General features: G+C 40.7%; 1 protein-coding gene across 1 annotated transcript in view; it reads left to right on the top strand.

Moving 5' to 3' along the window:
- TBCA (tubulin folding cofactor A) overlaps positions 1 to 15,000 on the top strand; it is a 49,251-nt gene that overhangs the window by 25,188 nt on the left and 9,063 nt on the right. Inside the window, exon 2 of the mRNA XM_006027081.3 lies at positions 4,034 to 4,139. Coding sequence (XP_006027143.1) covers positions 4,053 to 4,139 — 87 coding nt within the window. The 5' untranslated portion in view covers positions 4,034 to 4,052. The remainder of the gene's footprint in view (positions 1 to 4,033; positions 4,140 to 15,000) is intronic.

Raw genomic sequence — 15,000 nt, 5'->3', positions numbered from 1 at the left:
TGCAAATTTGACTGTGTGTGAATTTTGTCAAGCATGCTGTATTACCTAAAATGTGTGAATATATTAATTTTATTTTTGAAATCTTGTTCTAAAATTATTTGCATCTGTCATAGAATAAATATTTTAAGTATCTAAATGTATAATTGTTATAGGAAGAAAAAGTTAATCTACAGGGGGTTTTGTATTTTTTTAGCCACTGTGGATTATAATTTGTTAATCTTAATAACTAAATTTACTAATCAACTGTTGTTAACATACCGCTGTTTATTTAATGTCTGGCCATAACTTGGTTGTGAGGAAACAATATCATCTTTGTTTTACAGCCATGTGTCTAATCTGAAAAATTGAGTTGTTTGTGCATGTGTGTTTGGTCAACAAGTCTTATTGTGTAGTTATTTCCACTACTTTTGACCACCTTTTATTCTGTTTACATGTGGATGCATATGCAGTATTTATAAAGATATGTGATAATCACTGCTATAAGCTCTTTGAAGGGATTGAAACCTGGTTTCCAGACAGTGGAAAATGGAAGGGTAGAGTGCTATCCTCAGAATAATTTTGTTTCTAGTTCTGTTAAAATTCTTAGGAGGTGATTAAAACATAAACTTAGTTTTGAATATTTCCTTCTGATCAAATATTACTGCTTTTGATTTTGATGCTGTTACTCTAATTTAGGGTGCACCCTCAAAAAACAGGTAAGATGAAAAAACAGAGTTCACCTACTCAATATAAATAGAAATTTTCATGATATTTAGGCAAAAAGTCTGATAAAGAGAATATTTGCCATCAGAATTATTCAATAACATGAATAACAACCCAGTCATATTATGTATGAGAGGTGGAAAATGAAGTTGGCCAGTCTGGTTTTGAAAATCCAAGAGAATGAAATAGAAGCACATACAGGATCAGTAGTGTAAAATAATTATAATGGAAGGTATTGCCAGCAATGGTAATGTTGGAATAATGTTTCTCAGAGCTTGAGTGTCTATAAAGTTCTGCTTCTAAATCCATATTTAGTGGCCATGTAGAATAAGGTGCCTAAATATCGTTTAACTTTCATATATCTAGGCTTGAAAATGTTCCAAACTGGACTACTAGGTGGGGGTCTTATCCATTTGGTAAAAAGGTTAAGTTTAAATGATGATGATTTTAAAAAGCCACATTGTATAGTCCTGATCAATTATTGTATAGGCATAACTGGCAATTAGGTGACATTTAGGCATAATGACAAGGTCAAGGTAGGTTTATTTTTAGCTAATGCAAAAGAATTCTAAAATGTGGTGTTTGAGGTGCAGTGCACAATTCATCTACATCAGTACAAATGAGGAGTGAACACATGTTGTACATTCCTACTAGGTATATGTCACTCTGCCATGAAGTAAAGTCATACTTGTAGCTGTGCACAAACAGGCTATTACTGGCTCCCCATATCTAATGGTATATTATATAGTATTGTGGGCAGCTGTCACAGGAGAGCAGGCTTTCAGTCTGCTTCAGACATTGGTGGTAAATTGCCTCTGTATACAAAACCAGCATAACACACGTGATGACGTGTTGTAGATAGTGGTATAGTTTAATTCAATTTTTACTATTTTTAGACCTTTTCAGTAAATGGGTTTAATGTCTAAACATGCTAACATATTTTTAACCATATGTGTTTAACAACAGTTATAGTGACTTGTTATAGTGACTTTGGCTAGCCCTCTCACTTTTTTGAAGAAGTTAACTTTTCTTTAGGTAACTGTGAAACAATTTGTATTGCCTCAGCTTAAATCAAGGTCACTAAATCATCAAAATATTTTGGACTTTACACTGGCAGTCAGATGATCTTTCAGCTTCCCCCTTCCTCCTCCCGCCCCCACGTGATTAAGCAACTGTTGTTTTGGGAACTTGTAAAAACTGATGCTGATCAAGTCAAGTAGAAACTTTTGCTGCTGTAATAATGTCAGTTAGGGATAAGTGGGTTTTTTGTTCTGTGCTGCTGGGGGAGTGGGGGGGGTGGGGTTTGAGACATTTGTGTATCAGCAAAAGTCCAAATGTAGTCACAGTTTATCCTGTTGAGGGAGGGAGAGAGGGTTTTTTTTATGAATTTAGGAGGTTATTTAAATTGAGAAGCAAGCATAAATTTATGCCAAGAAAAATCCCCTTTTTGCTGCTGTAAGCTATATTAGTACTATGAGGTTAAATTAACATTTGGTCAGGGATGATCTAGGAGTAGCTATGCCTATGCTGCACAGTGGGTATTTCCCATGCTTCTGGGCTTTGTTGGTTGCCACATGGGACTGGGAAGGAATTTGTTTCCCTTCCTGTTCCTACATGTCAGGCTTTTTATCTTTCTTGAAAGGATTGGGTGTTGGCTGCAGCCAAGGCTGGGGATTTTGACACCTTCTGGGACTAAAACCTGGAGGTACCTAGCTAGAGGGCCTTGGCCCACCGCTCTAGGTCAAACCAATTGCCACAGGATCAGAAGGAATTTTACCTCTTGGCCAAAGTTGTAAGGGACTGTGATGTTTTTGTCTTCCTCTGTAATGGGGCATGGCCCGCTTTCTTGGATCTCCTTGAGCACATTCTGACAACCCTTGCAGCAGCAGGATGCTGACTGCTGTTCTCTCCCATGTTATCTGTGGCAAGTTAGGTTACCTGTGTGACAGGATCAATTGTGTAGTTTTGGTAATAGGTGAGACAAGAATTTGTACACGATGTTTTGATAGGGATGGTCTTGCTTTGGACTAGATAACTGCTAGAAGGTCCCTTCCAGCACTGCTTTTTCTATGATTCTAACTGGGAACAAGAGATTCTGGTCTTTACTCATGTACCAACAAATCTGTTCTAGTCTAAGTCTGGCTTGAGGCTTGTTGTTAATCACAAAATATTTCAGTAGCAGCTTCTGTTACAATGTAATTCATAAAAATTCCATTCATCCCAGTTCTATTCTGTACTATCCTCAAGCAGCGTTTTGAGTGGAACACTTAACTGTGACACATTAAGAATTAATTTGCTTTGATACGTTAACGTGCCCATGAAGCTCTACAAGGCCTCTCTTTATTGTCTTTCCATTGTACAGTTCATTCTGCCCTCCTTGGGCCTGGTCACATTCCTTGGCTGGTGAGTGTGCCTCCTCCATAACTAATCTTATCTAGTACAGTCTGATCTGGTATTTATCCCTGTTCAGTGTGAGGCTTTTTCCTTTGGCACTCTGACAAAGTATTGTAGTCTCATATTGATCATCTTCATCCCAAATCGGCATACCGTTAATAGTTAATCTCATTTAATAATAATGACCATTAATAGAAATCATTGCTGTATTGCCGTAGGGATTTTATCCACTGATGAATGGGAAGGGAGGAGGCTTCACAATCTGGTTTGGGAGGACAGGTCATCCACAAGACTTCGTAGATGAATAAGGAAGTCTATGAAAGTATGGTAGTTTGTGCACTAAATGGTAGAGAATGCAAGGGCTTCCTAAAATATTATCCACTTGTAATGAGATTATTTTATGGACATAAGAATGTGTGATCTTTGCTGCTTTACTCTGCCATCTGTAACATACATCATCGAAACCCTCATGACTTGAATTTGAGCTCTTGGGAGTAGCCCAGAAACAGTCATTACAGACCTGCAGGGGGTGGTCTCCTCTCTCATATTATGCAACAGCTGGAAATTTACTACCGTGTTATTTTGTCTTGTGTTTTAAAACGCAAAAAGGTGTGTGGCTTTAATTTTAGGTGAACACAGAATAAACTAATATGTGAGAACAATATTTAAACTGGGTTTATAAAGGTACTTATAATACCAACTTGTATTTCAATTTCAATTACAGATCTGCATTAAGAGAGACCAACTTGTTGGTCTCTCTTAATGCAGATCTGTAATTGAAATGATCAAGAATTTAATTTGTTCTTGTAAAAACTGAACAGAGCCAGTTTTACAAGAAGGCCTGCTGTATTTTCAGTGCTGTTATATGTGATGTAATTTTTCCTTTAAAGTTCAGTTTTATTAGAGCATAAACAAAATCATTTTGGTTTATTTGTAGGTTAGCAAAAGAAAAAGTTATGTATGAAAAAGAAGCAAAACAGCAAGAAGAAAAGATTGAAAAAATGAAAGCTGAAGCAAGTGATGATTATGGAATTAAAAAACAGGTAAATGATCCTAATATTTAAAACTTTACAATGCTTTTTAAATATTTAAAAGGAACCTGACAGTGACACTTAAATGAGAGATTTGCTTTTTCTAGACTTGTGTTTTCTGAATATTAAAGATTTTCTGAAAACATAAAACCTTAGATAGTACAAATGTGCTATGTGCAGTCATGCACAGACTGAGCACTCGTTTGAGACAATAGGTGTCCTCTGAGTTGAAGATAAGTGACTTGCCTTCACGCTCCTGAATAGTATGGGTATATTGAAATTTGACTGCCATTCAGAATACTACAGTGGCTAACAGATGTGTTGACTGTGGAACTGTTTAATGCTGATCACAGACATACACTATTATTTGGTTGGTTTGGTAATCAAGAGTTGAAAGTAAAGTGTGCTCCACACACTGCTCTAATGTTCAAAGTAGTGTTGTCAAACGCAACTATCATATTTGTATGTTAAAATTTATCCATAATAGATAATTACCAAAGTGGCCAAATGTATATTTCAGAGAAGATCCAAAGCGTTATTGCGTTTGAAAGAGAACTTTCCATATTAGATAAATTTCCCATCTTCAGATGATCCTTTGAGTTTGTTGTCCTGTGTGTGCATGGATTTGTTCAGAGGCATGTAGCTGCTTCCAAAGTAGAATTTAGCTGAGATACTAATATTCTAGGAAGTTACTGTATTAAATGATCAAAATATATACTGCTTATGGCAATGTGGTCAAATATTAAGGACAAATACCAACTTATATACATACACATTTTTACTTACAGTATTTTTATTTAAATATGATTTTGATTATTTTTCCCCAATGTGATCTCTCTCATTCAAATCTGGCTGCAAGGTGTGGGAAGGCTTCAAGCCTTGTGTATGTTGGAAAGATGGAGAGAGTGATTTGGACTCATAATTATGGAATAAGGGGGTTTTCTTCCCCTTACATGCTCATCTGCAAAAGGAGATGGAGAGAGAATTAGTGCATATTGTGTGTTGGATGCGTAGATGTGTATGTTTGTTTTGGGTCATAGGAGAAACTAAAGAAGGTCTGAAACTAAAGAGGCTACATATTTTTAAACAGAGGTATGTAAAACTTTTAAATCACGTTTAATTACAGTTGCTTCTGCTCTTATTCAAGTTTTAATTGCATGGTATGTCCAGTGTTACAAATGTAATAATTAATTGTCCATAGTTTTCCTGCACGAGTGGGTAACCCCTGAATGTCTAAGCAAGGGGTGGGCAAAATACGGCCCACAGGCCATATCTGGCCCACCAGATGATCCTGTCTGGCTTGCTGGGCACCCCACTGGGAGCCTGAGAAATGAGCTGCTGCAGTGCCACTACAAGGTGAGTTTGCTGGTCTTGGGGTGGGGGTTGGCCCAGGGCAGCTGCCCTCAACTTTCCTGGTGTGGCATGGTAGTAGGTTAGTGGGATGGCTACTTGGCACACTAAATTGCACCCTATCCTATGCGGGGCCGGCAATGACAGTGCCAGGACTATGCAGTGCTGACAGGAAGTTGGGTGGCAGGGGCAGGAAGGAGTCTGTGTGCTATGCAGCCCAGCTTCTATTTGTATATATCTATATATAATTACCTTCTAGCTACCTTTTAGTCATTGTACAGGACACAGACCCAGGATGCAATGTGCTTATTTCTTTTACATTTCACTTAAATGAAATAAATGTAGAATTTGGAAGATGTTACCACTTGTTTATGCCTATGTACAGAAGTGAAATCTTTCTGCTGCTTATACTTGATTTAGTGTTTCAAGGAGCTACTGAAATAAAAATAAAAGTTGTCTTGAAAAAAAAAAATCATTGACACTAGTGGGCTGCTTCAATCTCCATAAGATTCAGTGTTCTAGTTCATCAAATTATTTGACAGCATTAAGGAATTTCCCTACCAACTTTAGGAAATTATCAAAATTTTCAGCAACAACCTCTGAAACTTTCTCTGAGGAGAAAGCTAAAGCAGTCCTTTTGAATGAGGAATGGTGGCAGCAGCCTTCAGAACAAATAGTTTTTGTTCATTCCTATGTCATGTTTTCTAGATCTTCAGTTATTTTTGTTGCTCTCCAATGGACTTGTCCACACTTCTTGAAATATGGTACCGAAAACAGAAAGCAGTACTTAGTCCAAATGAGTGCTCTCAAATGCTGAAGAAAGTGAAAGAATCCTTTCCTGTGACTTGCAACCTCTGTTAATACTGGCCTTTATTTTTTTTGCAACAGAATTAAATTTTAACACTAGGTTCTTCTCTGCAGCAGTGTAGCCTCACCCATCACTCCCCATTTGGTTGTTCCCTCTTTAGCATAGTAGTTTGCAGTAGTCTGATTGAATTTAATCCGATTTATATTTCAGATAATTTTTCCAATGTATTAAAGTCATTTTGAATCCTAATCCTGTCATCCAGCATCACTTAATTTCACCCAGTTTGGTGTCATTGGCAGGTTTTCTAAATGTACACTCAATTCTATCTTCCATTAATGAAGATAGTGAACAATGCTGTACTCAGAACAAATGCCCTAGGGAACCCCACTCAACACCTTCTTCCATCTTGACAGTGAGCCATTGATGACTACTCTTTGAGCACAGTTATCCAACCAATTATGCACTCACCTTGTAGAAGTTTCATCTAGACCATATTCCCTTAACTTATTTTTGAAGATGTCATGAGAGTGTCAGAAGCCTTACTCAAGTCCTGTCACCTCTTCCCACCTGAAGACCCAAACTACAAAGCCTGTCATCTTGTCGTAGAAGAAATCATGTTGGTTAGGCGTGACTTGCTGTTGACAGTTTTTCCTGGGTTGTTACTTAACAATCTTGTTTTTCTTATAAATGAGTTGTTTTATTATATGCTCCAGTATCTTTCTAGTTATCAAAGTCATATGGCCTGGTCTGTAATTCCTTGTACCAAAAGTTGTCTGAATGATGCAAAAAGTTGCTAGACTCTCGGCAGGGCTGTGTTCTTTGCCCAGCAGATATCACAGTAAAGTCCCTGGCAAGCATCTGGTTCAATGATTTGGATGTTTCAGTATTTTTTTAAAAAAGCTCTGTCCAACACCACCTCCTGGTTTGGTGGTCTATAAAACACCCCTACAATGATATCCCATTGGCCATTTTTCCCCTTTATCCTTAATCAAGAAACTTTCAATGGATCTACCTCCCATTCTGCCATGTATTTTAGAACTAGTGTACATACTTTTAATATACAAGACAGCATTCATTTATTTTTTTTCCCCCTGCCTTTTCTTCCTAAACAGATTCACATTCCATTAACATAAGACTATTCCACCAAATCTTGGGCTTGTTTACCCCTCATCCCACCTTTCTGCTCCTCCAATTTGATCATAATTTTGCACATTCTAGAACGTGTGGTCCTTCCAGTTAATTCCTCATACTACTTGCTATGTCTCATTCTTCTGTCAATAGGGATTCTTCTGTCATTCCTGTACCCTTAACGTGTCCTCCTTCAAGCACAGCCAGCTCTCCTGGATTCCTTTTCCCTTCAGATTTACCTCCCAGGGGATCCTGTCCACCAGTTCCCCAAGTTTGTTGAAGTTTGTCTGCTGAAGTCCAGTGTCTTTTCTGCTGCTTCTCTTTTTTCCTTCGCCTGGGTTCTTGAACTCTGTTGATTTCATGGTCACTGTCATGCAAGTTACCTTCCACCTTCACATTCTCAACCAATTCCTCTTGGTTTGTGAGCAGCAAGTTGAGAAGAGCTTCCATCCTAGACCATCTATACCAAAAAGTTATCTCTGATGCACTCCAAGAATTTGCTGGACTGTTCATGTACTCCTGTGTTTCCCTCCAAGCAGATGTCTTAATTATTAAAGTCCCCCCCATGAGAACCAGGTCCTTCAATTTGGACACTTCTGTTAGTTGTTTAAAGAAGGCCTCGTGCCTTTTCCTCCGGTTTGATGGCCTATAGCAGACACCTACCATGGCACCCCCTTACCACATTTTCCTTTGACCTTTACCCAGACATTTTCAAAAGGCCTACCTTCCACGTTGTGCTACACCTCAGAGCACATGTATTATCTCTTTACGTATACACATGGCAATGCCACCTCTTCCCCACCCCCCGCCTGAACAAGCTATACACAAGTCAACTGGAGTATTCTCAGTCATATAAACTTTAGTATATAAGCATCTAAACATGACTACCTGATTGCCCTGGTAATTTCTGTTGTAGATTCTCCATATTGTCCCCTTACATGGTGGATCTGCCTCTGTAGAAATCTCATGCTCTCCTAAATATGTAGTCAGTGTATCTCAAATTTGAATTGCAGCCATTAGGGCTGCGTAAAGCTTTGGTCCCTGATTCAATTTGGTGGAGATTCAGCCCAATTCGGTAGCCAAATCTCTGAATCCAAATCAAATCAGGAACCCCTTTAATCTCTCCAAATCGAATCGGAACCCTTAGAATCAATTCGGAAAGATTCAGCAATTTGGACATAGACACATTTTTAAATGTTTTTTCCACATACCTCAAGGTACCAGGCGGCTCATGAATGCTGTGATGGTGGGGCAGATGGAGCATCCCACAGGAGTGTGGGGGGCTCCCTAGCGTGCTTGGCAGCAGACCCGGAAGTGGACCAGAAGCACTTCTGGTCAGAAGCACTTTCTGGTTCGCTTCCGGGTTGGCCAGAGAGTGCGCTGAGGGGGCCCCCCATGCTGCTTACCCACCCCTCCAGCTTGGCGACTGGTGCCTCTTGGGTCTTGGGGGGGGTCCTCTGCGGGTGATCGTCAAGCCAGGGGAGAGTAGCGGGGCCCCCTGCGTGCTCCCTGGCAGACCCGGAAGTGGGATGGGAAGTACTTCCAGTCCACCTCTGGGTTTGCTGCTGAGCATCCCCCCCACGCTCCTGTGGGACGCTCCATCTGCCCCAGCGTCGCAGTGTTCTGAAGCCGTGCCTGGTACCTCAACATATGTAGAAAAGCTGTGTCTAGCTGAATTGCTGATTCGCTGAATCGGCTTCGAATCTTCAGATTTTGGATTTGGCCAAATTGAATTGGGGACAGTGATCCAAATCAACAAATTGAATCACTGTCCCTGATTTGGGCCGAATCCGAATCAAATATGGCCCATTTCGCACTCCCCTAGTAACCATGTATCCAAAGGTAAATATCATTAAACTTGCACACACATTTTATCCTTGTTCTTTTCGCTGTGTGCCAGTGAGAATACTATTTAGTGTCCATGTTACCGCTGCTATCATTATATGTTAATTAGGTTGAAGTCTCTAACTCGCTTCATATTAGCACCCCAAAATACCTTTTTTAACACATTTATTTCATTTATGGGAACAGCAGAAGTGAAAAATTTCCCAGTGTTTTCCCTTCCCTAGTTCTCTCTAGGAGAAAAAAAATTGAGTTTCCCATCTACAGCTGATATTTTAAAATTACGTTTTTGTTCACGGCCTTTCTCAGTTTAGGTTCTGTGCTCCACCACTGAAATATTCTGTTTTAAGACGATATAAACACGGAATAGAGGTTTGAGGATTTTCACCAATTAAATAATTTAACTGAAATCAAATCAAACTGCCAGAATAGATGAACTGATTTTTTTTTATAGTTTATAAACTGTTTATATCAATAAAAATTGATAAACTAAAAGCATTAATTCAGAAAGTATTATGGGAAAAAGGAAGACTTTCATAATTTTTATGCTTCAAACATAAACTGTAATATTGTAAACCAAAATGTGTTTACAAGTCACAATATTGTAAGGCAAAATCAAGTTATTAAATAGCTTCTACAGATACTAAATTTGAATGATGTTTAAAATGATTGGGCTTTTAAAATATTTTGTATAAATTTAACATATTATATCATAAGGGAGGAATATGTATTACAACTCAGAAATACCTGAGCATGTGGAACCTTTGAATAAATTTCTTTGCAAAATGAATTTCTTTGCACAGAAGGAATACAGTGCCTCTTTCACCTAATAAACCTGCAGTTTCTATAAGTTCTGGGTGCCTTCTCTCCAGCATATGTAATAATTATCAATACATTTGGGGTTTTGCACAGTTACTTTGTTCTATGGTGATAGCTTTCTGCAGTCCAGGTCATCCAGTACGACATATGGAGTAGGCACGTGCATATTTGGTGACCTGGCATTTATGCCCAAGGAAGTAAGATTTCTTCCTTTCTATCTTGAGTTTATGTACAGAATAAAATAGTTCCTAAGGTGTGAATGTCTTTGATTCTCTTGGAGAATGAACTGAAACTTTAGGTTAGGCTTAATTGTCAGTATTTAACATAATCATCATTTTAACAGAAATATCCAACTGCCACAATCCCAAACTATTTCCCATGCCTCCCCATGAAGAATCTTAATTTAACTCAGGTATATGCTGGATTTATTTAAACATGCCTTGTTTTCAGATTTAGCTGGTCACAGAGTACATAAGGTTTTGCTGATGAGGAGGTTTTCTACAAGCAAATAAGGCATATCAATCAGAAATTCAAAATGTGTGTCCTTTATCCAAGAAGTTCCATTCCTCATCACTTCACATTTGAGTCTTTCCTGTGTCTAGTATGAGGCAGAATCCTCTTCTTCACTAGAGATGCTGCTAAAATGAAACAAATTCAGGAATCATAATATCTTTCTTTTGAGAATGTAAAATGAGAAGATTTAGAATTAACTAAACCTTTAGTTACTGAAGCAGTCCTTGTTGAATGGGGCTTTAAAAATGAAATGCATTGGTCTGCACACTTCAGTTTAAGCCCCAAAGGAAGGCTACTAGTTATGTTTTTAATGGCTCCTCAGTAGTAGTTTTTAATTTAAGGGGTTTTTTTAATTCATCCTGGATTTAATCCGTAAAGCTCTTTCCAGTTTCCTCATAAATCAGCACAATAAGATTAGGTGGATTTTTCAGTTGCATTGCAGTCTGATTACTTTCATAACCCTTTGGGTTTTCTCCTAAGAATAGATGACCTCTGCTTAATAATCTGAACTCCTCAGCTCTGGCTGTCTAGCTAAGAAGCCAGTAAAGTTGCTAATAAAGGGTTTGATGCTCCTAGTTATGCATTTGGAGAGTTTCCCTAATGAGCACAAATAAGTTTTCTTTCAAGACCAGCAACCTGGAATTCTATCCTTGTTCTCTGCAGAATAATACTCCTGACACACAGGTGGTATAAAGAAATGCTGCTTTCAACTTCTGGTTTTATTGTCAGTGTGCTTTCTAAAAAAGGCCTACTGATGAGAATTATTACTTTAATCTTTGCTTATCTTCTTCTTTCCTCCAATTTAAAAACAAATCATTGTTTTCATCCTTACCGTCTCAGATAGGGGAATACCTTTTTATATTCTAGACTCTGCTTTTTCTATTGAGGATTTAAGACACTTGCGCTTATAGTAGTAACATAGTCCCAACTATTACACATTTTAGCAGGGATGTTTGCCAAGGAGATACGAGTAATAGTTGCTGGAGAAAAAATGTATACCCTGTAGAAGGGAAGACTGAACTAGACTTTTTAAGCATGGGGAGATTCCAAAATCTCAATGTTTAATCTCAAACTGTTTTTCAATCAGTTGATGAACAGCAAGTGTGTGCAAAAGAGTGGAAATTCAATTCAGATAATGCATTCTGTAACAATTTATATCTGACTGAAGATCATAGGGAAGTAGGGCTTGGAAGGGACCTCATAAGGTCATCTATTCCTTACTCCCCAACCCACCAGCATGGACAGACTGCTCTGGGAGCCTGTGGGAAGTTTTTTAAAGTCCCCAAAGCAGGTAAGGGTTTCTTCAGTCCTTCCCCTCCATCCTCAGTGGTGAGCCGCCTCCTGCTGGATTGAAGTTTTGAACTTCAGAAATGCAAATTTCAACAAGCTCAGGTCACTAGTAGGGACTGTACTGCGGGACCAGGGACCAAAGGCGAAAGGAGTACATGAAGAGTGGTCATTCCTTGAAGCACAAAGGAAGTCCCACATGGAGGAAAGGTAGTAAAAGGGCTGGGATGCCCTCTTGGCTAAACAGAGAAATAATGGTCCTCTTAAGAAAGAGGCATACAGACAATGAAGCTTGGGACATGCCCCAAGGAGGACTATACAACAATGGCCTGCACTTGTAGGGAACAGATTAGAAAGGCTAAGGTGGCGACTGAACTAAAATTAGCAATGGGAATTGAGGACAACAAGAAGTCCTTCTTTAGGTAATTAGGGAACAGGAGGAGAACAAATGGGAATGTGGGGCCATTGCTCAACAACTCAGGACAGCTGGTTACCAGCACTCAGGAGAAAACTGAAGTACTGAATGACTACTTTGCTTCAGTCTTTCACTGGGCCAAGGGGAAAATCATGCCAGATGGGGTACAGAATGAACAGGGTAAGAATGACTGCCTTCCTGCTATTCCCATAGAAGTGGTGTGTGATCAGTTAAAAAAATTAGACCTGTATAAATCAGCAGGACGAAATGAACTTCATCTAAGAGTGCTGAAGGAGCTGGCCAGAGTCATCATGGAACCCCTGGCGAAACTCTTCCAAAACTCGTGGTGCTCCAGAGAGGTCCCTGAGGACTGGAAGAGGGCCAGTGTTGTTCTCATCTTCAAAAAGGGTAGAAGGGAGGACCTGGGTAACTATAGGCCAATTAGCCCTACTTCTATCCCAGGGAAAATCCTGGAAAAATTTGTTAAGGATTCTGTGTGCGATAGGCTTGCAGAAGGTAGGATTCTGAATGACGGCCAGCATGGCTTCATCGCAGGCAGGTCTTGTGTTACCAGCCACATCTCCTTTTATGATCGGGTGACTCACCACCTGGATAAGAGAGAGGAGGTTGACACTGTGTACCTTGACTTCCAAAAAGCCTTTGACCTGGTATCTCGCCATGTGCTTGTAACAAAATTGGAGGATTGTGGCCTTAACTGCGAGACAGTTAGGTAGGTACGAAGCTGGCTGCGGGGTAGGACCCAGAGAGTCCTAATGAATGGATCTGTGTTGTCTTGGCAAGAAGTGGTGTCCCTCAGGGGTTGGTGCTTGGTCCAGTGCTATTCAAAATCTTCATCAATGATTTGGATGCAGGGGGGAAGAGCTTACTGGCCAAGTTTGCAGGCGACACCAAGTTATGGGGAAGTGTGGTCACGCTTAAAGACAGGCAGACCTAGACAGGCTAGCAAGTTGAATGGATCAGAACCAAATGAAGTTCAACATCGAGAAATGTAAAGTGCTCCACCTGGGGATGAACAATCCCCTACACACCTACAGGCTTGGCAATACCAATCTGACCAGTACTACAAATGAAAGGACCTTGGGGGTAATAATTAGACCACAGTATGAACATGGCTGCAGCGTCGCACTGACAGCTCAACAGGGCAAATAACACTCTGGCATGTATCAATCAATGCATCTCCAGCAAAACCAAGGAAGTGCTTCCACCGCCACTACTCAGATTTGGTGAGACCGCAGCTGGAGTACTGCATCCAATTCCAGGCGCCACACTTTTTAACAAGGACGTGGTAAAGCTTGAGAGAGTCCAGAGACTTGCACAGCAAGCCATACAAGGACAGGCTGAGGGGTCCTGGGACTCTTCAGCCTGAAAAAAAGAAAGCTGAGAGGGGACTTGGTAGCAGCTTACCGCTACATCGGGACATACATCAAGGGCTCAGTGAACAGCTGTTCACCAGGGCACCCCTGGGAAAAACCAGGAATAATGGTCACAAACTCCTAGAAGACGGTTTCAGGCTCAACATTAGGAAAAGCTTCTTCAAACCTAAGGTGTCCAGACTCTGGAACAAGCTCCCTCCAGAAATGGTGCAATCGCCTACCCTGGAAATCAAGAGGAGACTGGATGGTCACCTGGCTGGGGTCACCTGACCCCAGTTGTCTTTCCTGCTTGGTGTAGGGGGCTGGACTCAATGAACTTCTGAAGTCCCTTCCAGCCTCACAGTGTATGAATCTGTGAATCTTTCTCCTCTTCCTCCCATCTGCAGTTGTTACTTCCACTGCTGTCCCAGGAGCAGAGCAGAACATCAAAGCCACTCCTGCTCACTGCAGCCAGCCTGTGTGGGGTCTGGGCTTAGCAGCAATGGCTAGGGAGGGAGGGTTTCTGCCACCCTGCCCAGTCCCCCAGGAGCAGGCATGGGAAGGGGGAATCTCATCTCCGCTGCCTCTGAGCCCAGCCCACATGCAGCCTGGCTCAAGCTGGCAGGAGTGGCTTTGAAGTTTCTCCTGCCCCCAGGACAGTGAGGAAAACAGCAGGAGTGAGGAGCCGGGCTGAGAAGAGATTGTGCTTTTCAGCAGAGGGGAGGGGGATTTCTTAACTGTTTTGGAAACTAAAAATATTCCCAGAGGCTCCCATGGCATGGTCCAGTCTGAAAGGAGGGTGCAGCTACACCACCACCCTATAGTAGGTAGCCTGTTCCAATGCTTGGTCACCCTGTAGTTAAAAAGTTCTTCCTAATCTCCAACCTAAATTTTCTCTCCAGCAGCCTGAGACCATTGCTCCTAGTGCTGTTCCCTACAGCCACAGAGGAAAGCCCATCTCCATCTTCTCTATAATTGTCCTTTATGTATTTGAAGACTGTTACCAAACCCTGCCCCTTCCTGCCCCCCCCCCCCCCCGATCATCTTTTCTCCAGACTAAATAACCATAGTCTTTTCAGCCTAGCCTCGTAGGTCACATTTCCCAAGCCTCTAATCGTTTTATTGTTTTCCGCTGGACTTCTTCCAATCTGTGCACTAGGAGTGTACCGATAAAGATTTTTTTGACTGATACTGATGGCCGATTATTAACCAGCCATACAGGCTGATAGTGATCTGATTGCCAGTATGCAGCTTGGCAGCTTGGAGAGCAGCGTCTGGCTGGTAAGTCTGTGGGGCGGAAGGGGTGCAGAGGAAGGGGGTAGATCGAGTCCCCCACAG

The sequence above is a fragment of the Alligator sinensis genome, unplaced genomic scaffold (genome assembly GCF_000455745.1).
Source record: "Alligator sinensis unplaced genomic scaffold, ASM45574v1 scaffold159_1, whole genome shotgun sequence".
Lineage (NCBI taxonomy): Eukaryota > Metazoa > Chordata > Crocodylia > Alligatoridae > Alligator > Alligator sinensis.
This window is presented reverse-complemented; position numbering and strand designations above follow the sequence as displayed.